General features: G+C 37.2%; 1 protein-coding gene across 3 annotated transcripts in view; it reads right to left on the minus strand.

Moving 5' to 3' along the window:
* LOC125164301 (butyrophilin subfamily 1 member A1-like) overlaps positions 1–24,848 on the minus strand; it is a 110,902-nt gene that overhangs the window by 19,879 nt on the left and 66,175 nt on the right. For all 3 annotated transcript variants that reach the window (XM_047857110.1, XM_047857036.1, XM_047856969.1), the window contains exons 5-8: positions 7,776–7,796; positions 6,610–6,630; positions 3,424–3,435; positions 453–473 (exon numbers count right to left, since the gene is read on the minus strand). In XM_047857110.1, coding sequence (XP_047713066.1) covers positions 453–473; positions 3,424–3,435; positions 6,610–6,630; positions 7,776–7,796 — 75 coding nt within the window. The remainder of the gene's footprint in view (positions 1–452; positions 474–3,423; positions 3,436–6,609; positions 6,631–7,775; positions 7,797–24,848) is intronic.

The raw sequence follows: 24,848 nt of genomic DNA on the forward strand, positions 1-24,848 counted from the left end.
GATTAGCAAGTAAAAGGTACACTGCAATGTAACCAACAAAAAGTGAGAATAGCTAACTTTAGTAGACATTTGGATGGTGGACCAGGCTGTGCTCTGCTTTGAAATGTAGTGCCATGTGCTTGTTCGGGATTCCTGGTGGGTTTACTGCAGACCTTGCTTTTCTACTTTGCCCAGGTATTAACCAGCGTGTCCTCTCTGTAGAATCAAAGATACATTGGCAAACCTCAAGGGTTTATAAGCACAATGACCCAACAGAGGTCATGGACACTTGAACAAGCTAATGAAGACAAAGGGGAAGGGAATACACAATCCCAGATTCCTAATTGGTATTTATTTCCTTCTATTTTTACTGACTGTTTTCCTTGGAAATCTATGCTTAAAAAAGAAGAAACCCCTGAGCTCTAGATACTGTGATAAATCTGGTAAATATAAGGAGGTAATAAATGACTTACCATATTTTTCCTGGAGTTTACCTTTAAGAAGAAAAAACACAAATAAGTTACAGAGTCAAACTAAAACTTCTACAGGTTAAAATATTTTCAAGGGACTGTGGGCCATATGTATGTTTATTTATTTATTTTTTTGAAAAATCTAATCATAGATTTTCTACATTTTTAAATTGGGCTGTTTGAGGTTTTGATATTGAATTGAATGATTTGATTATATTTTTTAGATGTTAGTCCCTTAACGCATTTATGATTGCAATTTTCTATTCCCTGTCACTAGGTTTTCATTCTTTTAATGGTGTTCTTTGCTTGGGGGAAAGAAAAAAGCCTTTATTTTGAGATAGTCCATTTTTTTTCAAGTGCACTAGGGACATTCTCCAGAATAGATAACATCTCAGGCCTCACTGAGATGAAATGAGTCAGATCACTCTGTGCATCTTTTATCACCCCAATGCTATGAAACTTAAGTAAACACACACACACACACACACACACACACACACACATTAGAAAGAGCACAAATATAAGGAGGGTAAAGAACGTGGTTTTAAAGAATGCATGGGAAATGAAGAGAAAGAAAAATACATGCAAAGAAATGAAAATGAAAACACAATGGTCCACAGCTTTAGGAATACAGCAGAAGTGGTCCCAAAGGAAGTAGAGAACAATCCTACCTCAAGAAGCAGGAAACACCTCAAATAAAAAACCTAACCTTACATGAAAGCCAGAGAAAGAATAAAAAACAAAGCCTAAAACCTACCGAAGGAAAGTTACAATGAAGATTCAAACAGAAATAAAAGATATTGAAACAAGCAAACAAACAAAATAGTAGAAATGATCAATGAAACCAGGAGCAGGATGTAAAAAAATAAGAATAAAATTGATAAACACCTGCCAGACTTATCAGAAAGGTAAGAGAAAGGACACAAGTAAATGAAATGACAAAGGAGAGATGAGAAACATCAAACAACACCACAGAAATATAAACAATGAAAAGAACATAGTATTAAAAATATATGACAACAAATTGGACAAAAAGGAAGAAATGGAAAAACTTCTAGAAACATATAACGTACCGAAACAGAAACAGAAAGAAAGAGAAAACTTGAGCAGACCAATAACCAGCAATGACATTAAATTCCTAATCAAAACTCTTCCCACAAACAAAACTCCAGGACCTGACTGCTTGACAGGGAAAATCTATAAATCGGTTAAAGAAGAGTTAATACCTATTCTTTTCAGACTATTCCAAAAATCGGAAGTTGAAGGAAGACTTTCAAATTCATTCTATGAGGTCAGCATTACCCTGATACCAAAATCAGACAAAGAATCCAATAAAAAGAGAGAACTACAGGCCAATATCCCTAATGAACATGAATGCAAAAATTCTCAAGGGAACACCAGCAAACTGAATCAAACAGTACATTCATACAGTCATTATCCAAGCCCAAGTGGGATTTATTCCTGTGCTGCAAGGGTGGTGCAATATTCCCAAATCAGTCAATGTGTTACATCACCTCAAAAAAAGAATGAAAAAAAACTATATGATTCTGTCAATACCTGCAGATAAAGCATTTAACAAAGTACAGCATCAATTCTTTTTCTTTTTTTACATTTACTTAATTGATAGAGAGCACAAGCATAAGCAAGGGGGATATAGAGAAAGAGGGCAAGAGAGATAATCTTAAACAACTCCATCTTCAGCACTGAGTCTGATGTGGGTCTTGATCTTAGGACCCTGGGATCATAAAACATCCCGAAACCAAAATACAGACTGTCAGGTGACTGAGCCACTCAGGCAACCCAGGTGTCAATTCTTGATTTAAAAAGTACTACTACTACTAATAAATAATAATAATTAAAAGTCCTCCACAAAATAGGGATAGAATATACATCAACAAAATAATAACCATATGTGAAAGACCAACACTTAATATCATCCTCAATGGGGAACCGCTGAAAGATTTGTCAGAAAAAAAAAAAAAACAGACAGACAGACAAACATAGATATCCATTCTCACCCCTGTTACTTGACATCATACTGGAAACCTGAGCCTCAGCAAACAGACAATACAAAGAAATAAAAAGCATCCACATGGATAGAGAAGAAGTCAAACTTCTACTACTTGCAAATGACATGTTATAGAGAATCCAAAAGATTTCACAAAAGAATTTCTAGAAATTATACAGAAATCTAGTACAGTCACAGGATACACAATCAATGTGCAGAATTCTATTTAGATTCCTCATATACAAACAATGAACCAGGAGAAAAAGAAAGTAACGGATCAGTCTTATTTATAATTACACCAGAAACCATTAGATAACTAGGAATTAACCTAACCAAAAAGGTACATGATTTCTACTCTGAAAAGTATAAGCATATTGTGCTTTGTGCTTTACACGTACCAGTTTTCTCTTTGACCTACCTACCTGTCCCTTTCAATATAATTAGTCTCATCCTCATTGTTGCTTTTCAGCAAATCCACAACCCCATGAATAAGTCCAATCTCACCATTGTATGTGTTCAGAGCATCATGAATCCTCTTCCACAACACTCTTAGAATATTTGTTTTTCCTTTATTATTTGAATGTGGAATTTGCATCTGTTGTAAGACAGCAACTTCAATAATGAAGAGAATCTTTTCTCCTCAGTGTTTCTCAAGCACTGAGTATACAATAGATGGTTAATTATTATATGCACAAAAGCTGACTGTCCTCACTGAATGAGGCAGATATAAGACCTGAGTCCCGGCCCTCAGCACCACCAGGTGATGCATCTTGTTCTTTTCCATTTAGGCCTACATCATTCCTTGTCTTACGAATACTTATGTTCACTTTTAAAAAAGTAGCAGAAATACATTTTAGTTGCTTTGAAACATGTCTGGGCCATAAATGGAATGTCTGAATTTTGTTGTTTTATTAAAATGAAAAAAAACTTCAAGTGTGGAATGTTGAAAACTAAATATCAACTTACCATTCTCTTCTTCTATTTTCCATACATAAAGAAAGAAACAAACAAAAAAGTATGTTAGAAAGTGCCTTCCTATCCCTATTCATGGAAAATCAGTCCCAGAACTTGGTCCACATTTGAAAACAGACACCCAGAAACTTGACGATCCAGTATATTTCTCTGACATAGAAAGAGATATGTATTTACTGAATAATAATAATAATTGATAACAATACTAAAATAACACAAAATTTAAAAATATATTATTTGACTTGTAAATGCATTTATATAGATACAAGAGAGGATATTAAAAAAAGTCTCTTTTGGATGAGGTCTGAAATTTGAGAAAATAGGTGCTAAGGACCTAAAAATTGCATCCATCCTTTCCAAGATAAGAGGGTAGTGTTAAAGTGGCCTTACGGACCGCATTTTAGCACGAGATCATTTCTAGTATCGGGAAGCTGATAAGCAGAAAATGAAGAATAAAAAAAAGTAAAAAACAAAAAAGAAAAAAAATAAGTGAGAACGGAGGATTTCCTCAGAATGACGGTATGTTTTACTTACCTTGCATTAAGAAGGCGGAGTCTTTAGCATACTCAGCTCAAGTAAGGAATCCTTAATGCGAACCAAATAAACTCAAGACATCTGTTTTGGAGTTTTGACAATAAGTAGGTGGTTTCCTGATACACATCTTAAAATGTTCCAAACCACAGGCTGTTTAGTCATACAGTCGTGGAAACCTACCAACTGTATCTTAAATTAATCTGAAATTATTAAATTATTGCTGATTTGTCCTCCAGAATAAACTCTACATGGCAGCATACTTAAGATGAAATGCAATTCCTATGGATTTTACCCTCAAACACATCATAACACACTCTCTCTCTCTTTTTTTTTATTATTTCAAAGAGTTAGCAAATGTCTTCCTTAGCCTTGTTTTGAGAAGTTTCTTTATTTTTTATAATTAATGTTTATTTATTTTTGAGAGAAAGAGACAGAGAGAGAGAGAGAGAGAGCAAAGGAGCAGAGTGAGAGGGAGACAGAATCTGAAGCAGGCTACAGGGTCCAACCTGTCAGTACAGAGCTTGAATCAGGGCTCCCACTCACAAACCCTGTGATCAGGACCTGAGCCGATGTTAGACGCCCAAGGGATTTGAGCCACCCAGGTGCCCCAGGAAGTGTCTTAAGTAAGCAATAGTATAGTATGTTTCCTGGAAAGTACCTCATTCATTGAAATAAGTGCAATTTCACAATAGATATTTATTAAACATTTGACCAAATATGACTATACTACACATAGTTCTATGTGCCTTTAAAACTGGTTGGTAGAATAACTTGGAAATCATTAAGTTCATGCAAGGTACAAATCTCATTAAATGTCACCATTATCCTTGCAAATAAACTATGCCAAATTATTTTTCTGATGCATATTTTGAATATTTAACTGTCCAGGCCATGCAATGTCCCTTGCCACTTCTGCCTCAGGTCTGCTACTGCCTCTCACTTCCCATGAAGCTTGTGGATTCTCCAAGAAAGATAACTGAGTATAGGAGTGTGGGTTGGTGGCGCGAAGGAGAAAAATTGGTCTCACATGAGGGTCATCTGTGTGTTTAAATGCTCAAATACTGACTCTTTCATTTAAGGAGGATTTTGCTGTATTCATCAAGTTGCTACCTCCCAACTCCCACCCCATTTATATCCACACATGGGGTATGAAATCCACACTCCACATGGTTGTCCTGAGGTCACATAGATCCTAACTGGAAGTCTCCTGGGCAAGCCCATTTCTGGCATAGCTGCCAGAAATGTGAAGAAAAGATTCTTCACCTTGCCTCACCTCACCCAGAGTTGTATGTCCAAAGACATGAGTTTCAGACCACTATGAGATGAAGCCAATGTAAGAGATTAATTTTCACCTATGTGATTCTGTAATTTAGGTGTTATGTGATCTTTAAGCCATCGAACAGGATAGCAATGGAAATATTGTTCTCTTTTCCTACATAATCTAGAAAAACAAGGAGGAAAACAAACAGAAAACGACAAAAAATATGAATAAAAATCATTTCTTCCACTCAATAGATATTTGTGGACTGGCCGCCCTCAGCTCTGCATGGATCAGGCTCCCTCAGTAAAGGAGGACACAGAACTCTGACCTGTCACATGCACAAAGCACCATGCTAAGCAATAATGAGAGACTGCATGGCTGTGGGATTCCATAGAGTACTCAGATCCCTCTCTGTGGTCGTGATCATTCACCAAGTTCCGACAGGGAAAGCACAGTTAATTGTGACATGAGCACAGAAATAAAGTATTTCAGGAATAGAGAAAAACAAGTGCAAAGGCACAGAGATAAAATCACTAAGAAACATGCCCCTAGGGCACCTTGGCAGCTCAGTCACTTGAGCATCTGACTCTGGACTTCAGCTCAGGACATGATCTCACGGTCTGTGAGTTAGAGTTCCCATAGCTCTGCACTGACAGCACAGAGCCTGCTTGAGATCCTTCCTATCCCTCTTTCTCTGCCCCTCCCCTGCTCTTTCAATCTTTCTCTCAAAATAAATAAAATGAACATTAAAAATTATTTTTTTAAGTAACAAAGTCGAGTTTCTCTTAAGTAAAAAGGCCAAGTGTTACAAAAAAAAATCAAAACAAACAAAACAACCTGGATACAGAATATCAAAACATATGAAGATCATATTTAACAATTTTACATATAACACAGAAAAATGTAAATCTTTTTTAAAGAATGAAAACTTGATTGTTATATATTTGGTTGTTGTCTTATCACATAAAGTACAAATTAGCATCTATAAATATTTAATTATAAAGAAGTTAGGAATTATAAACCAAGTTGACGACCAAAATTCAGGTATGGTTATGCATTTTGGAAGTCATAGTAGAAAAAATCATAAAGGAATATCTGAATACTTTCTTCAGCCCTTAAAAACAAATATGTAATAAACAGATAAAATATTTCAACAAAAATGCCACAGTGTGACTGTATTTAAATGAAAATTGGTTACACAACCTATGATTTATAACATTACCAGAAACAAATTAGTTTCAACTGATAACTAACTAAATGTTATACAGGGAGACCAATTGAAAGAATTGATAGTTTATGATATAGAAATCGTTTGCTAAATTTTAGTTGATCGAGTATATTTTTCTATGATGTTTGCCTCTAAAATATATACAAATACTACTCACCTTTCTGTTCAATTAAGAGGTCTGTGTAAAAACAAAATATATAATATTCAGCAAAGTATATATAGAAGAATTTCCAAAGAAATAGACTTTACTAAAATCTTTCAACCTCTGACTTGGTACAATATTAAGCAATATGTAAAAATAAGAGCTGGAGAAGAGGAAAAAGAAGCAGGACTTGTGTCAATCATCTCAAACAGACTTTTTCTAAGGGACTCTGGAGTATCATGAAATATGCTCATAATTCCATTGTCTACAGTTTCCTTTCTACAAGAACTAAGTCGGTCTATGTCCCTCCATCTGTTGATTGTGTGGAGCTCATGATAGGATATTCCCTAAGAAAAGTTCATCCAGATTACACATGGGATCTGTACTTCAAGAGACTGGGACAGGATGAGCGAGCCTTTGAGAGAGGAATATATCCAGAGTCAGGAATAACCTGTTACAGTGAATCAGTCTTCATCACTCATTCCAAGAAGAATTCCTTGCATTGAAAGACATGAATTTTCCCTGACACTTCAGAGAGAGCATACACTGATGATAATACAAACACCCATTCATACCTTGGAAACTCGTCTGTAGCACATGAGGAAAGATTTAAAATGTGAGGGGGTCAGAGGAGGCTAGAAAGAATCCTCAAAACATGAGGATGTTTTCAAAATGCAGAAGAGAAAAAAAGATTCTACACTTGCATTTGACACAAGCTTGCTTTTCTCGGTTTCAATGACATGGATTGGCAAGTTCAACGTATGCTGGAAACTAGCCAACAAAAAATGAGAATAGGTAACATTAGTAGAGATTTGGATGGTGGACCAGGCTGTGCTCTGCATTGAAATGTAGCACCATGTGCCTGTTCAGGATTTCTGGTGGGTTACTGCAGACCTTCCTTTTCTATTTTGCCCAGGTATTAACCAGCTTCTCCTCTCTGTAGAATCAAAGCAATACTTGCAAACTCCTTGGTATTATACACCCAATGATCCAACAGAGCTCATGGAAACTTAACCTAATGAAGACAAAGATAAGGAAATGCACAACCCCAAATTTGTAATCAGTATTTATTTCCTTCTATCTTTACCAAATGTTTTTCTCCTAAATATTCTTTCTAACAAATCTTATCTTTTGATATCGAGATCGATCCAATAAACACAAGGAAGTAATTAATGACTTACCACATTCTTCCTGGAGTTTACCTTTAAGAAGGAAACACAAGTAAGTTAGAGAGTGAAACTAAAAATTCTGACATTTCATTGCTCTGTGAAGGTGGTTCAGCACATGACAGATGGAATTTGGAAACTATGTATTTTGTGTGTGTGATCCAAGTGCTATGCAGCTGGATAATAAATAAATACAACTTTGACCCAGTAGAGATACTTGACAGAGTTTGAGAACCTGTACCATGATTCAGAGAGGTCTGAGTCATGACCCTCCAGCACCACCGAGGGTGATATTCTCCAGAGAAGAGTGTGATCTCTTGGGTATTTAGTAGTTCTGAGCTGCCCTCCATCAAGTGTCTCCAAAGCACAACTCTGTAACAAGTATTACCATCTCATTTCAAAATTTTGAAACAGTTTCAATCATTATTTCTCTTACATTAAATATTATAGATATGACCATTGTAGGAATGTGGGGAATAAGCTTAGAAATTCCCTGGGCTTACACCAATGGGTAAAAAAGGCATAAAGAAGTACAAAGCCATAGGATTCTCACACCCGAGTTTGGATAAACAGGATTAGGTCCCCAAGAGAGAGAGTGGTGTGCAAAGGCATCCATAATAGACAGGGGGTGCAAAAACACCCAGAATAGAGAGGGGGGCAAAGGCCCACAATACAAAGATATATGAGGTAAGTAAGATTAGGTGTTCAGAGCAAAAACACTCCCCTTTAGTACTGTAGCAGAAAGCTGCTTCCACAGCAGGGAAGCACCAAGTTAGGTAAACAGGTAAATTGGGCTATAGACCACTGCGCTGCACTGTGGATGAAGCTACCCAGAGCATAGGTGATTAACAAGAGAAAAGGTGCCTTGTTAACCCTGAGATCACATGTCCTACCTGTCTCATCCCCTAAGCTAACTAAGATAAACAGAGGTGGTGCCTCATGTCTGCTGTAAACAACCAACCACCTGACTTCCTGAAACCAGGATTTTGTTTTGTATTAACCCAAACCCCTAACCCTGAATACCTTTCAGTCCCTTTCCCTCACGTCCCCAAGTTAATGCTCACAGTTTCCTTGTCTCTTTGTGCACGTCCATCAACATGTTTGTAAGCCTCTTGATCCTAATGAAAATGGAGCAAGGACCCTTATTTGGGGCTCTTGTCTTTTCCAGGACATTCTCTATCTCTCGGTTTTCATCCTTCACCCCGCTCTCTTGCTGGCTAAGAGAGAACGTTACACTTAGAACCTATGACAGATGGTGATCCCAACATGATAGAAGGAAAGGGGGACTACTGGCCAATGTGGGCAATGAGCCAACATGGTCAGGAGGTGAGACACAAGGAGTGTAGGATGCCATGAAACAGGTAAGAAGCTCCAAGAAAAAGGGGAACCTGGGTGGCTCAGTCAGTTAAGCATCAGACTTCATATCAGTTCATGATCTCACAGTTTGTGGTTCAAGTCCCACATTAGGCTCTGTGCTGACATCTCAGAGCCTGGAGACTGCTTGGGATTCTGTGTCTCCCTCTCTCTATGCCCCTCCACTGCTCTCTCTCTCTCTCTCTCTCTCTCTCAAAAATAAAGAAACATTAAAAATTAAAAAAAAAAGAAGCTCCAAGAAAAAAAAAACACGTCTGGTATAGTCTCTACCTGCTGAGGTAAGAGATAAAGTGAAACTATATTAGGATTCTCTGTTGCAGAACTCTCTGAAAGATCTCCCATAGGAAACTCCCTAGCTCTTGACTCTCTAGCCCCTGAACAAAAGCTCTATATTTGAATTCTTCAGTCACTAGGAGAGACAGCAAGGATGACTCAAACTATAAGGCTCTCCTTAAATTGTTGCTGGGTGTCCAACAAAATTGCCCTTGGTTCCACAAACCAGGAACTTATGATTTTGATGTGTGGGAATGAGTAGGGAAAATATTAAAGGCCAGGCATTCTTAAGGGGCTAATGCCCCCCTGAAGTAAACCTCACTTGGTCCATCATCTGCACTGCCTTCTCCCCTTGAGCTCAGACACCGTATATGAAGATAGAGAGTTATCTAAGATGAATGGAAAACCTTGGTCCACCTATAATCAGGCTGTGCCTCTGGCACTTTTACAGCCAACAGATACTCCTCCTCCCCCCAAAAGGTGGGACGACATCAAGCCTCAAAAAACTTCATCAACCGACTCTGATAAGGTCCTTACCCCAATGCAAAAGTGCCTTAAAGAAGTCCATAAGGCCTGTGAATCCCGGCTGTTTCCTGTTGTGAGGCAAAATGGACAATATGTCCATGAAAGTTTGCCCTTCCAAACAGTAAAGGAATTACAGGAAGCAGTTCAACTCTACTGCCTTTATATCCCTTTTACGATAGGTATTTTGGAAACTATTTGTGGCACTTATTCCAAGTGTGTCTGTTGCTGGGGCTGTCTCGTGAAAATCATCCTGATTCCAGCCCAATATGCTGTCTTTGCTCAGGAATTTCATGATGCTTGTGTGGCTTGTGCTATGCAGAACTTTGCTGCTGCTATTCTGGTGTCTTTTGAACAATTGTCTGACACGAGGCAGTATTCCCAACCAAGGTAGCAAGCCCAGCTCCAATTATTGTCAGTAAAGCAATGCGCTGAAATAGTGCAGTGTATTTTACACAGGCTATCCCTAATATAGGAGACTCTAACTCTTTCCCTCTCTCTCACCGTTTCTCCCTATGCTCTCTGGTTACTCTAATTATATCTAAGGGCCTCTCTCTCATTCATTTCCTGAATTAAAGACTATGATGAATAGAGCCAATTGTCTCTGCCTAGTGTACCTTGGAATGGAGATTTTAAGGAATATTCCTAAGCAGCTGCCAAAACTCCTTTTGTTTCTGGGAACTTCCCAGTCTTCTCTGGCCTGACATATACTGCCTAATTCCACTAGTGGAAAACAAAACAAAACAAAACAAAACAAAACAAAAATTGGTATCTGCTCATCTCTTCAATACCTCAGAGGTCATCAACTCCTTCTCCCCAGGCTATCAAAAAGCAAAAAAAAAAAAAAAAAAAAAATACTCCCTTAAATTTTAGATTTCTTCACTGGTTCCATAGGAAAATATTAACAGTGGTAAACTTTTAAGGGGACATAGATGAAATATTATTAATATAGGCATGTCTTTCAAATTATAAAACTTTATTCTACTAAGGTTTACTTAAGTTCAAATAAGCTCATGTTATCTCTCTTCCAATTTATTAACAAAAGGATAACTTAAAATAATGGTTAACTTTGTTCGCCTCATAGTTTTCATAGGTAATTGTTAAGATAGCTTTCAGTGTCTTTGGTGACCTAAACCTTTAACATTTTAAATAAATGATAAATTGAATTGAGTTCATTGGACATGTAGATCTCTTTCAAATCAAATGGAATGATAAAGCTTTGCCTACTAAACATGGATTTATGTTTCTGACTTCTTAAAATAAATAAATAAATAAATAAATAAATAAATAAATAAATGTTTAAATTCATGCTTTATGTTTAAAGGATTCATAAGTTTACCACCTATTTTTTTTTCTGATGTAACAGACAATTCACAATTGATCACTTCTTAGTTTTCAGTAGAGACTAAGGTTTCTAACAGTTAAAATTCTGCTAAATGTAGTTAAAACTGATAAAAATAAGAAAAGCAACTCTGTATCTAGAAAAGAAGGAGATATGAAAGAAAAATATAAGAAATGGAACTATATTTTTGTTGAAGGTAAAAGAAAGTAATTTTGTCCTAAACGAGACTGGTTACTTGGAGAAAAATGTCTTGGGACAAAATCTAAATGCAAAGAAAAGTTGTAGAATGTTTGTAAAGAAAAATCTTTAAAAATAAATTTTATGTATGGACAGGAAGGACTAAGGTTAAAACAAATGGATTTTATTAAATTTTTTTTTCAACGTTTATTTATTTTTGGGACAGAGAGAGACAGAGCATGAACGGGGGAGGGGCAGAGAGAGAGGGAGACACAGAATCGGAAACAGGCTCCAGGCTCTGAGCCATCAGCCCAGAGCCTGACGCGGGGCTCGAACTCACGGACCGCAAGATCGTGACCTGGCTGAAGTCAGACGCTTAACCGACTGCGCCACCCAGGCGCCCCATAAACAAATGGATTTTAAAAGTACACAGGGTTACAATTATAATTCCGCCTCCTTTTTTTCCAAAGGAGAAAAATGTCATGGTAAAATAATGACAATACTCATCAAAATGAGGTTGCCAGCCTCAGTCTTCCACATTTGTGTTGTTCCTGTTTAGCAGAGAAATGGGTGCCTATGGCATGTGAGAGATGGATGATATATGAAGAGTTTTTACTAAGATACATGGGAGCCATTTTACTAAACTTAGTCCATTGTATGCCACAAATGGATGTCCACATGGATGAAACATATTTATGTGGGCATTGTTGAGAAAACAGGGGGATAGACCTTGACTTTGGCCCTTTAGCCCCCTCCTTCAATTGCCAATGATCAATAAGTAAGTTACTGTTGAGCTTAAATAAAATTAATGCATCCTATGACAACCAGAGAAAAAATACATTTTTGTTAATGGCGATAAATAAGTAAATAAGAAAATGAATATAATTTTAATTAAAAGGGTAAAACAACAAGACAACACATCCTTTTAAATTGCTTTACTTAAACCTTGGTTAGAATTACCTATTCCTTATAATCCACAAAGCGAAACAATTTTAAAATGAGCATATATTATGCTCAAAAACATGTTACATAAAACAAAAAGGGGGAGATACCCCTGGTTGTTTGCATTAAAACCTCAGCTCCTTCTTAATTATACTATGATTACTCTTAACTTTAAAAATCTTAATCCTCAAAGACTAACTGTAGCTGAGTGATATTCTTCAAAATAAGATAAGCCCTCTCACCCTATGGTGTTGTACAAGACCCCTGAAGGGGGGTGCACATGGTCTGGGCCCACTAAACTTCTCACCTGGAGTTGAGGGTATGTTTGTGTTCTTTCAGATTCCGAACCACTGTGGATCCCCTGTCAGTTGGTGAAGCCATACTGTGGCAGGGTGGAGACCCCTAGGATATGTTCCAATGAACCAAGACTTCCAGAGAATGACTCTGAGTGAGCAGTCACTGGCCCTCTTCTTCAAGATGGAAGAAGCCTCTTCATGGACTCCTCATCCTGAAACCACTCCACAAAAGCAAGTCCTTCCTCCTGATATAATATGGGGCAGCCTTAAACACCTGTCTAAACAGGCCAGCATCCTCTTACAACACAATGGTACTGCATACACCTCTGACTCGCACCTGATAGCCATGATCTCCATCATTGACAGAAATTCAATATGGGTAACTCTGATGATACTCCTTGCCCTCTTTTGTCCATTCCAAGCTCCATATTCATATTGGGCTCATCTCCTTAACCCACCTATATTTGATAGCTTAACACTCCTAGACCAGGATATTCCTATTAGCAAAAATGACACTGAGTTCATGGGAGGAGCCAATCTTAACCCTCCCTTCCAACCTGAACAAAAGCATTGGCTTTATATGCTAAGACCTCAATGGTGGCTTACTTCAGCACCTCCTATGTGTGTTTCTAAACTCAACAACTTATATGCTTTCCTTAAACTAAAAACCAACTAGCTTTTACATGTACAGCCCTAAACCTCTACAAGCCCAGACAATATTACTTTTTTCTCAGCTGCAAGTTTTGGTATACCTCAACAAAAAACATATCTCACACTCCTAATGTTGTAGCTTGCTCTAGTCTCAAATATTCAGACCACCCCTGGAACATTATTCCTCGGACAAACTGCTATGGAGAGACTGATCATAATCTTTACTGGGGAAATTGGACTATTATTGACATGGGTCCTAGAGGACATCTTGAAACAATATATTCTAATAAGACCATATCCTTTTACCAGTTTAGTAAGGAGAGTATTTTTTGAAAAGATGGAGGTTTGTCTGACCCTATAATTTCTGCTTATAAAGTAAAATTAAAGAATCTTGTCTTGTTAATCTTTGGACGCTAGGTCTTCCCCTCTTCACTTGTACTATTAGCCACTGTGAAATTTACGTAAAACAGCATGTTAACCTAACTTGGGCCTCCCTGTACAATGGACCACTATTTGTGTCTCTTCTCTCTACATTCTCTTTGCTACCTCCACCTTACAGATATGGCAACTTGGAAATAATTATAATATCTCTACTTCCCAAGGCTGGTTTGTGTCTTGTGTAAGTAATAATAATGTCATCCAATTAAATATCTCCTCCTTATTAGTACTTAGCGCGTCTCAGCCTGGGTTCCTTTTAATAGCTCTGATATCTATATGCATCCATCAGGACTAGGTGCTCATTCCAAGCTTATTCAACACTGGTGCTCTGCTGTATGGAAAAAAAAATTGGCCTGTTAATCATGGGCATCCTAGCAGCAGCAGTAGGCATTATCGCCTCTGCCCCTGCATCTTGTGTCAGCTTACATCATACTATCCAGACAGCCAATGTCCTTAATAAATTTATGGTCAACACTACCACAGAATTTATTAAGCCAGATCTCCATTGATAAACAAGTCTTGACCGCCCTCAAGGCTCTTGAGGCTACAGTGTAATTTATGAGAAAGGAACAGGAGGCTTTGTTTCCCCACTCTAAACTGCCCTGTGACCCTAACTACCAGCATATTTGCATGACTGGAATTCCTTATAATCATTCCCAGTCTTGGGATGCTGTCCAGACACACCTTCGCAGTGTCTTTTCTTCCCACCTCTTGACAATATAGAAATTTAGATATGACATTGAGCCAACAGCTACAATATGCAGAGGATCAGCTTAAAAATGAATGGGCTTATTCCTGGGAAATGTGGTGTGACCTAAATCCTTTCTCACTTATGGCTAGCACCCATCTCAAATTCTGAATAACTCTGAGAAGTAGAATGCTTTTACTATGCCTCCTTTTATGTCTTTGCAGAATTACTCTTCAGGCCACCCAAAAGCAAAGGAAGAACCAGGAGCTTATTATGATGGTTCCCAAATACAAAACTAGAAGAACCAAGAAAAACAAACAAAGAAACAAAAACAGGAACTGTGGGGAATAAGCTTAGAAACTCCCTGGGCTTATACCCATGGGTTAACAAGGCATAAAGAAATACAAAGCCAGAGGGTGCTCACACCCGAGTTTGGGTAAACAAGATTAGGATGCGAGGATAGAGAGGCAGATGCAAAAACACCCAGAATAGAGTGAGGGACAAAAGCCCACAATACAAAGGTATATAAGGTAAGCAAGGTTAAGCATTCAGGGCAAAAACTCCCCCCAATGTAGTATGATAGCAGAAAGCTGCTTCCACAGGAGGGAAGGACCAACTTAAGTAAACAGGGAAATTGTGCTATACACAGCTGCACTGCACTGCAGATGAAGCTTTCCCGAGTGGAGATGCTTAAGAAAAGAAAAGGTGCACTTATTAACCTTGAGATCATGTGTCCTACTGTCTCATCCCCTAGGCTAGCTAGGATAAACAGGGGTGGTCCTCCTGTCCTCTGTAAATAACCTTCTTCCTGACTGACCGGCACCAAGATTTTGTTTTGTATTAATGCAAACCCCTAGCCCAGAATATCTTCAAGACTCCCTTTCCCGCATGTCCCTAAGTTAATGTTCACAGTTTCATTGTCTCTTTGTGCACGTCCATCACCATGTTTGTAAGCCTTCTGATCCTAATGAAAATGGAGCAAGGACCCTTATTTGGGGGTCCCATCTTTTCCCGACATTAGCCATCTCTTGCTTTTCATCCTGTGTACCACTCTCTTGCTGGCCAAGAGAGAAGTGTTTAGACTTAGAGTCTACAACATATGAAGTCACTCAAAGAGAATGAGAGTAAAGTATATATTTCTGTATCTCATACCTATGCTTAGGAGAGTACAAAATGTGAATATCTTAAACCTTTATTCACCGAGGAATATTTTTATTTTTTAATGGAAGAATAATTGATATGATGTACTTTATCAGTTTCTGGTATAAAACACAGTGTTTCTATGCTTATATATTTTATTAAATCATAGGCAAAATGAGTCTATTTATTATATATTGCCATCCAAAATTTATACAGTACAATTGAGTACATTCCATATGGGGTATATTACATAACCATGCTTTATTTCTTTTGTACATGGAGAATGAAAACTTTTAATTGCCTTTACCTGTTTCATCCCCACCACATCCCCTATAACAACTATCAGTTTGCTTTCCGTATTTAATAATGGTTTCTGCTTTGTTTTGTTTAATAGTTTGTTTTGATATTTATATTTCACATGTAAGTGAAACCATAGGTTATTTGATTTTCTTCTTCTGATTTACTTCATTTAGCATAGTACCATCTAAACATACCCATGCTGTCTTAAATGGCAAGGTCTTATTCTTTTTTATGGTTAAGTAAATTTCCATTATATATGTACACAAAATTACTATGTTATCTTTATCCATTCAAGTCTCATTGGATAATATGTTACTTCCATATCTTTGTTATGTAAGCAATGATGTGATAAACATAAGAGAGTGAATGCCTTTTTGAGTTAGTGTTTTCATTTTCTTCAGATAAATGCCTAGTACTGGAGGTACCAGACAATACAGTAATTCTATTTTTATTTTTTTAGGTAAACCCAAACTGTTTTCAATAATTGGTGCAATAATTTATATTGCCACTGAGTTCACAGTATTCCCTTTCCATGTCTTTGCCATGTATTGTTTCCTTTTTGATACTTGCCATTGAGACAGGTGTTGGATTATATCAGTATGTGGTTTTGATACATACTTACTCAATGGTTAGTGATGTTTAGCATATTTTCCTGTGACTGTGGGCCATATGTATGTCTTTCTTTGTAAAATTCTAGTCATATATTTTGCACATTTCTTAACTGGGCTCTTTGAGTTTTTGTTATTGAATCACATGATTTTATTATATATTTTGGATATTAGTCTCTTATCAGATATATGATTGGAATATCTATTCCCATTCACTAGGTTTTCGTTCTGTTAGTTGTTTCCTTTGCTTGGGAAAAAAACATTTATTTTGGGACAGTCTTAACAGTTTTTTTTTTTCTCTCCTTTCCTGAAGAATCAGTTTAAATAATTATTGTTCAGACTGTTGTCAAGGAATTTACTGCTTATGTTTTCTTCTAAGAGGATTATGATTTAGATCTTACATTTACATGTTTCACCATTTATCAGTTTACTTTAGTCTATGGTATGAAAATGGTCAAATTTCATTATTTTGTAAGTATCTGTGTATAGTCTTCTCAACATCAGGTATTGAAAGGGTATTTTCCCCATTGTATATTCTTGCCTTCTTTGTCATTGAATAATTGATCGTATAAGTGTGGAATTGTTTTTGGGTTTTCTATTTTGTTGTATTGATCTATTTGTCTACTTTAGTGCCAATAAAAGTACTGTTTTCATTATGGTAGCTTTATATTATACTTTAAAACCAGGAGAGTGATACCTTCAGCTTTTCCTTCCTTATCAAGTTTGCCTGCTTCAGAGCTAAGAAGGCTGCATAATAGGAGGTTCCCAGGCTTTTCTCCTTCCTCAAACACACTAGAGAACTGTCAAATCATTCTGAATACCCAAGAAATCAAACTGAGGACTGATAGAAAAAGCCCACCCTTGACGGAGAAAAGAGGACACATCAAGGAAAGTAGCAAATGAAGAGATATGGTTTGGAGACACATGGACCCTAGGTGCTGGGGAGGGGAGAGAGTCCTGGCTGCAGAGAAAGACATGAGAGCAAGGAAAACACAGGGGAATGCACAAGGAGGAGACTTCCTCAAAGCCATTGGCTGGGACAAACAGAGGGACTGATATCCTTGAGGTGTTTTTGTTTTGTTTTGTTTTGTTTTGTTTTGTTTTGTTTTGTTGTTTTCAACAGGTTTAACATCTGGAGATTTAAAGGTCAGTGGCCTGGTTGAGAAAGAGGCCAGAGAGCACTGCAATGCTCCTGGCTAAAAGTCAGGCAAACAACTTAGAGGCAAACAGCATGAAGATGAGGATCTGAAACACACCAACACTGGAGACACACAGGGGAAGCTTCTTTGCTTTTCTGACAGTGCTTCTCTGAGAGCAACAATGCAATAACCCCTCACTGGAGATAAAGGATTTGGTTGTTGATGTTTCAATCCCCCACCTTTCAGCATAAACACAGAACAACATTTAGTAAATCCACAGTGCTGAGACTGGCTGCCTACCCTGCTTACACCAAGTCCTTCCCGCTGTGTTCAGCCACTATTCCCCTCATCTGTCAAGTGTGCCTCAGTCCCAGCTAGACAAGCTTCTTCTTCAGAGGACAAGCAGAAATGCTGCCCAACCATGTCTCACAATCAGTGTTATGCAAAGCTTCAGTCGTAGTTGAAGTCACATCAGTTCTTATTTAACAAGCAGACCAGAGCATACCTAGATAAAATTAGACACACTCTGGCAAAGGTCCAAATACTTCCAAGTCAGGCAAAGTCTACCTCTCAAGCTGAATGGCATAAATGATAGTGCAGCCAAAATACAGGAGCAGAGTATATGTAGGTCACTCCAGAGAGACTCCCTAAAGCATCAGGTCCTGGACACTATATGACCCCTCATAAAGCAACTACTCTCAGTAGCAGGAAATGTAACAGGCATTCCTAGAACCACTGAAAGTCAGAGATTTAGAGAAAATTCCAGGACTGAGAAATCATCTAGTATGACACAAAAATATAATATCAAATCAGAGATCTAAGTAAAACCTATAAAGGTACTATTCCTGAAGGATAATTTAAAGCAGCCATCATAAGATTCTAGGTGGGCTTGAAAAAAATTGGAAGATTTAAAGGAGGCCCATAAAGTCTTTATCTCATTAAAGAGATAAAAGAGACCCTTTATATCTTTAAAGAGATAAAAGAGGTAAACAAACAAAAAATTAGTCAGAAGTGAAAAATGCAATAATTGAGATTTGAAACATTCTGAATGCAATGGACACAAGAATAGAAGAAGCAGATTAACAAATAAGTGATTAACAATGTAGAATAAGGGAAACTATGGACTTCAACAAGAGAGAGAAAAAGAATTATGAGTCACGAGAATAGACTTAGGATACTCAATGAATCCATGAAACACAAAATTTTTATCAGAGGAGCCACAGAATAAGAGACTAAAAGGGGATATAAGGTTTGTTTGAGTAAATAATAGACAAAAGCTTCCCAAATTTGGTGAGAGAAACAGCCATCTAAATATAGGAGGTATAGAATACTAGCGTAGAAATCAACAAAAGCTGGCCAAAACCAAAAATATTGTAGTTCAGTGGGCAAAATATTCTGATAATGAGCAAAGATCCAAAAGCAAGAAAGAAAATAATTCCCGGCATTACAAGGGAAGAGCTACAAGGTTCACTGCAGATCTCTACACAGAAACTTGGTCAGACAGAATGGTTTGATATAGTCAATGTCCTGAAAGGGGAAAATCTTCAGCTAGAATACTGTGTCCAACTAGGCTATCACATATAACATATGGGATAAAAACTTTTCAAGAGAAACAAAAACCTAAAGGATCTTATGTCCACTAAACCAGTCCTGCATGCAATATGAAGGGGACTGTTTGAGTGGGAAGGAAAGACAAAACTGACAAAGATAAAAAAGAAAGGAGAAAACATACCAGCATGACAACAAAACAAGTAATATAATAACACTAAATACATGTATATATACTTACTCTGAATGGAAGTAAGCTAAATGCTTCTATCAGAAGATGTACAGTATCAGAAAAGAACAAAAACAAAAACAAAATAAAACAAAAACAAGACCCTTCTATATGCTGCCTATAAGAGACTCATTCTAGACCTCACAACGTCTGCAGATTGAATGGCAAAGAATAGAGAGAAACATTTATCATGCAAATCGATGTCAAAAGAAAGCCAGAATAGCAATACTTATCTCAAACAGTAGACTTTAAACCAAAGACAGTAACAGGAGATGAAAAACGATACTATATCAAAATAAAATGGCCTATCCAACAAGTAGATCTCAAACTTATAAATATTTATGCCACCAACATGGAAGCACCTGAATATATGAAATAATTAATAACAAACATAAGAGGGGTTGGTCAATATGGTGGGGATATAGGGGGACCTGATGTTCCCGCATCTCTCAAACAAAGCTGTATAGAAGTTAAAGTACTTTGAACTCTGAGAGTCCAGGAGTCAAAGAGACAGTCACTTTCAGGGACTCACTGAGACAACCTGATGGGCCATAGGGGGGTGGTTGAGAACTGGGAGAGATAAAACGAATGTCAGGAGTGATCTCCTTCTGTGGAGAGACAAAGGGAAGAGAAAGAAAGGCTGGAGAAGCATAAGACTGTATATGCACAAGACAAAGATCACAGACTGGGATACACAAAGATCCAGTCTCTAACTACAGAGCTTTCTCCAGACTGGGGTGGGCATCCCGGATAGCTCACCTGGGGAGGGGAGGAGCCAGCCCTGGGCTTTGTGGCTAAGTCAGGAGTACAGTCTACAGAAAGAGAAAGTGATCCCTTCCCTGGTGTGCTGTGGGATAGGACAAAGTCTGCCTGTTTCTGTTATCCAGGGACCATATATCAGGAAGCATGAGGTGGCACTCCCCCAATACATTGGGCACATGGAGTGAGAATTTGAATTCTAGGCTTACACCAGAGGACGGGAGTCAGTGTAGCAAGAAAAACCACCTTGTTTGCACCCAGGCACAGGGAAGATGGCTTGATAAGAGTGGTTTGGGACACCTGGTCCATGGAGGAGAGACTGGGGTGATGCATTTGTCTCCCCCCACCACCAAGGTGGGACCTCAGAGCTCACAGTGGTGGCAGGACCCACCTACACCAAATCAACCTCCTCAGCATCTGGTAACTGCATATCTACTGGAGAGGGATTGACATTGAGGAACCACCCAGCCCCTCTTCCAGACCAGTGCTGTTGCATTGCCTGGTTTAATTCTTGGACAATTCTTATTATATAGATATATTCTTCCTTCCTTTTCTCCTACTTATCTCTTCCTTCCTCTAGTTGCTTACTCAGGTTGCTGGTTTGTTTAAGCAGAAATATTTAATACATTCTCTTGATACATGTTCCACACCTCCTTCTTTATTCTCCTTTCTTCTCTCTGGATTAAGCCATATAGTTTCCCTGTCTGGACAATTTTCTTTTCTTTTATTTTTCCCTGCCTTCATCTTTATTTTCCTTTCTCTCTCTCTCTGTATTAAGCTGTATGGTTTCTCTGTCTGGTCACTTTTTTTTTCTTTTTCCCCACCCTGTCACTTCTCTCTTTGTATGGGATAAAGCCTCTTCCATCAGCACCACCTCCACTCTGTTGTTTACTTGTAGCTTGTGTTTCTTGTGTTTTTGTTTGTTTGTTTGTTTTGGGGTGTTTGTGTCTTTGCTTATTTTTTTTCTGTTGTTTTTTTGTTTGTTTGTTTGTTTTCCTTTCCAGGTCTACTTCAAGGAACAAATCAAAGCACACCTGGTGGAAGATACAAAACATCAAAACAACTAGGGAGATAATGCAACCAGAGTCACAACAGAGAGCAAGTAACACACTTCAAAAAACATCTCCTGAAGGGCCATGACCTGAACAGTATATGACCACACTTTAATGTAGTAGTGCTCACAGGTGCAGGACATATAACAAAGTTTTCAAACACAAAAGAGACAGAAAACTAGCCAAAATGATGAAACGGAAGAATTATCCTCAAAAGAAATTCCAGGAAGAAATGAAAGCTAAATATATACACAATATAACTGATCAATAAGTTAGAATAATAGTCATAAGATTAATCGCTAGGCTTGAAAAAAGCATAGAAGACAACAAAGAATCTATTGCTGCAAAGATCAAGGAACTAAAAAACATAGTCATGACAAATTTAAAAATAATGTAATGAGGTAAAAATAAACTAGAGGGGGTCACAGTGAAAATTGAAGAGACAGAGGGAAGAATAGGTGAAAAATAAGATAAAATTATGGAAAAAAAAGTTGAAGTTGAAAGAAAGAAACAGAACAATATCCATATCATAGGAATTCCAGAAGAAGAGAAAGAAAGGGGCCAAAGGTTTGCCTGAAGAAATCATAGCTGAGAACTTCCCAAATCTGGGTAAAGACACAGACATTGAAATCCAGGAGGCACAGAGAATTACCTTCAGAAGTAACCTGAATCGATCTTCTGCATGATGTATCATAGTGAAACAGGAAAAATACAAAGACAGAATATTCTGAAAGCAGTTAGGGATAAACAGGCCTTAACCTACAAGAGTAGACACATAAGGATAGTAGCAGACCTATCTACTGAAATTTGGCAATCCAGAAAAGAGTGGCAGGAAATTTTCAATGTGATGAATAGGAAAAATATGTAACCAAGAATCCTTTATTCAGCAAGCATGTCATTCAGAATAGAAGGAGATATAAAGGATTTCCCAAACAAAAACTGAAGGAACCCATCACCACTAAACCAGCCCTACAAAAGATAATAAGGGGGATTCTCTGAGTGTTGCAAAGACTACAAAGGACCAGAGATATCACTACAAGCATGAAACCTACAAATAATACAATGAATCTAAACCCATATTTTTCTATAATAACACTGAATGTAAATGAATTAAATGCTTGAATCAAAAGACACAGGGTATGAGAATGGATTAAAAAAAAACAGACTCATCTATTTGCTGTCTACAAGAGACCCGTTTTAAGACCTGAGGACACCATGAGATTGAAAGTGATGGGATAGAGACCATCTATCAAGCTACTGGAAGTCTAAAGAAAGCTGGAGTAGCCATATTTATATCATACAAAATACATTTAAACTGAAAAGTGTAAAAAGAGATGAAGAAGGGCATTATATAATCATCACAGGGCCTAGCCATGAAGAGGGGCTAAAAGTATAAATGTCTATGCACAAAATTCAGGAACACCCAAATATATAAAACAATCACAAACATAAACAATCTTATTGGTAAGAATGTGGCAGTTGCAGGGGACTGTAATACTCCACTTACAACAATGGACAGATTATTTAGACAGAAAATCCGTAAAGAAACAATATCCCTGAATGATACACTGGGCCAGATGGACTTTACAGATATATTTAGTATTTTCTTTCTAAAACATCAGAATATACATTCTTCTCCAGTGCACACGGAACATTCTCCAAGATACATCACATACTGGGTCACAAAACAGCCCTCATAAATACAAAAGAATTGATATCATACTGTGGACACTTCAGATCACAATGCTATCAAACTTGAAACCAACCACAGGAAAAAGTTTGGAATTAAAGAAGTCAAAATTTGGAAATTAAAGAAGAAATTTAAAAAATATATGGAAACAAATGAAAATGAAAACACAACAAGCCAAACCCTCTGGGATGCAGCAAAGGCATTCCTAACAGAAAAATATATTTCAATCCAGGCCTATCTCAAGAAATAAGAAAAATCCCAAAAGCAAAATCTAACAGCACACATAAAAGAACTAGAAGCAGAACAACAAAGAGCCCCAAAGCCAGCAGAAGAAGAGAAATAATAAAGATCAGAGCAGAAATAAACAATATAGAATTCCCCCAACCCCAAACAAAACAAAACAAAACAAAAACAAACAAAAACAGTAGAACAGATCAATGAAACTAAAGAGTTGTGTTTTTTTTAAATAATAAAGAAAATTGATAAACCCCTAGCCAGCCTTCTCAAAAAGGAGAGAGAGGACCTAAATAGATAAAATTATGAATTTATCACAACCAATTTCTCATGAATATAAGCATTTATCAGAGAATACTATGAAAAATCATATGCCAACAAACAGGACAACCTGAAAGAAATGGACAAATTCTGAGACACCCACACACTATCAAAACTTAAACGGGAAGAAATAGAAAATTTGAACAGACCCATACCTAGTGAAGAAATTGAATGAGTTGTCAAAAAATTTCCCAACAAAGAAGAATCCTGGGCCAGATGGCTTTCCCTGGGGAATTCTACGAGAAATTTAAAGCAAATTATTCCTATCCTACTCAAGTTGTTTCAAAAAACAGAAATGGAAAGAAAACTTCTGGACTCATTCTATGAAGCCAGCATTATCTTGATTCCTCAACCAGACAGACACCACACATAAAAAGAGAAATACAGACCAATATCTCTAATGAACATACATGCAAAAATTCTCAACAAGATACTAGCAAATCAAAGTCAACAGTATAAAAAAAGAATTATTCACCATGATAAAATGGGTTGCATTCCTGGGCTGCAGGTTTGGTTTAATATTCAAAAATCAATCAATGTGATAGACCACATTAATAAAAGAAAGGATAAGAACCATATAATCCTGTTAATAGATGCAGAAAAAATTTTTGGCAAAATACAACATCCCTTCTTAATAAAAACCCTCAAAAAATCAGAATAGAAGAAACATACTTAAACATTAAAAAATATGAAAATCCCACAGATAATGTTATCCTTATTGGGAAAAAACTGAGAGCTTACCCTGAGATCAGGAACACGTCAGGGATGTCCACTGTAATCACTGTTGCTTAACACAGTGTGAGAAGTCCGATCATCAACAATCAGAAAACAAAAGAAAATAAAGGCCTAAAAATTGGCAAAGATGATGTAAAACTTTCACTTCTTGCAGACCACATTATACTCTACACCAGGAACTGATACAGGAATTCAGCAAAGTCTCAGGATACAAAATCAATGTATAGAAATCGGTTGCATTTTTATACATCAATAATGAAGCAATAGAAAGAGAATTAAAGAAACTGATCTTATTTGCAATTGAATCAAGAACCATAAAATACCTAGGAAGAAACCTAAACAAAAATTTAAAAGTCCTGTATGCTGAAAACTTTTTAAATCTTATGAATAAAATAGAAGAGAACCACAAGAAATTGATGAAAATTTCATGCTCATGGGTTAGAAGAATAAATATTATTAAAATTTCAATACTACCTAAGAAATCTACACATTCAATACAATCCCAATCAAAATTGCACCAGCATTCTTCTCAAAGCTAGAATGAACACTCCTAAAATTTGTATGGAACCACAAAAGACCCAGATAGCCAAAGTAATATTGAAGAAGAAAACCAAAGAAGGAGGCATAACA

The sequence above is a fragment of the Prionailurus viverrinus genome, chromosome A1 (assembly GCF_022837055.1).
Source record: "Prionailurus viverrinus isolate Anna chromosome A1, UM_Priviv_1.0, whole genome shotgun sequence".
In the NCBI taxonomy this organism is placed as follows: domain Eukaryota; kingdom Metazoa; phylum Chordata; class Mammalia; order Carnivora; family Felidae; genus Prionailurus; species Prionailurus viverrinus.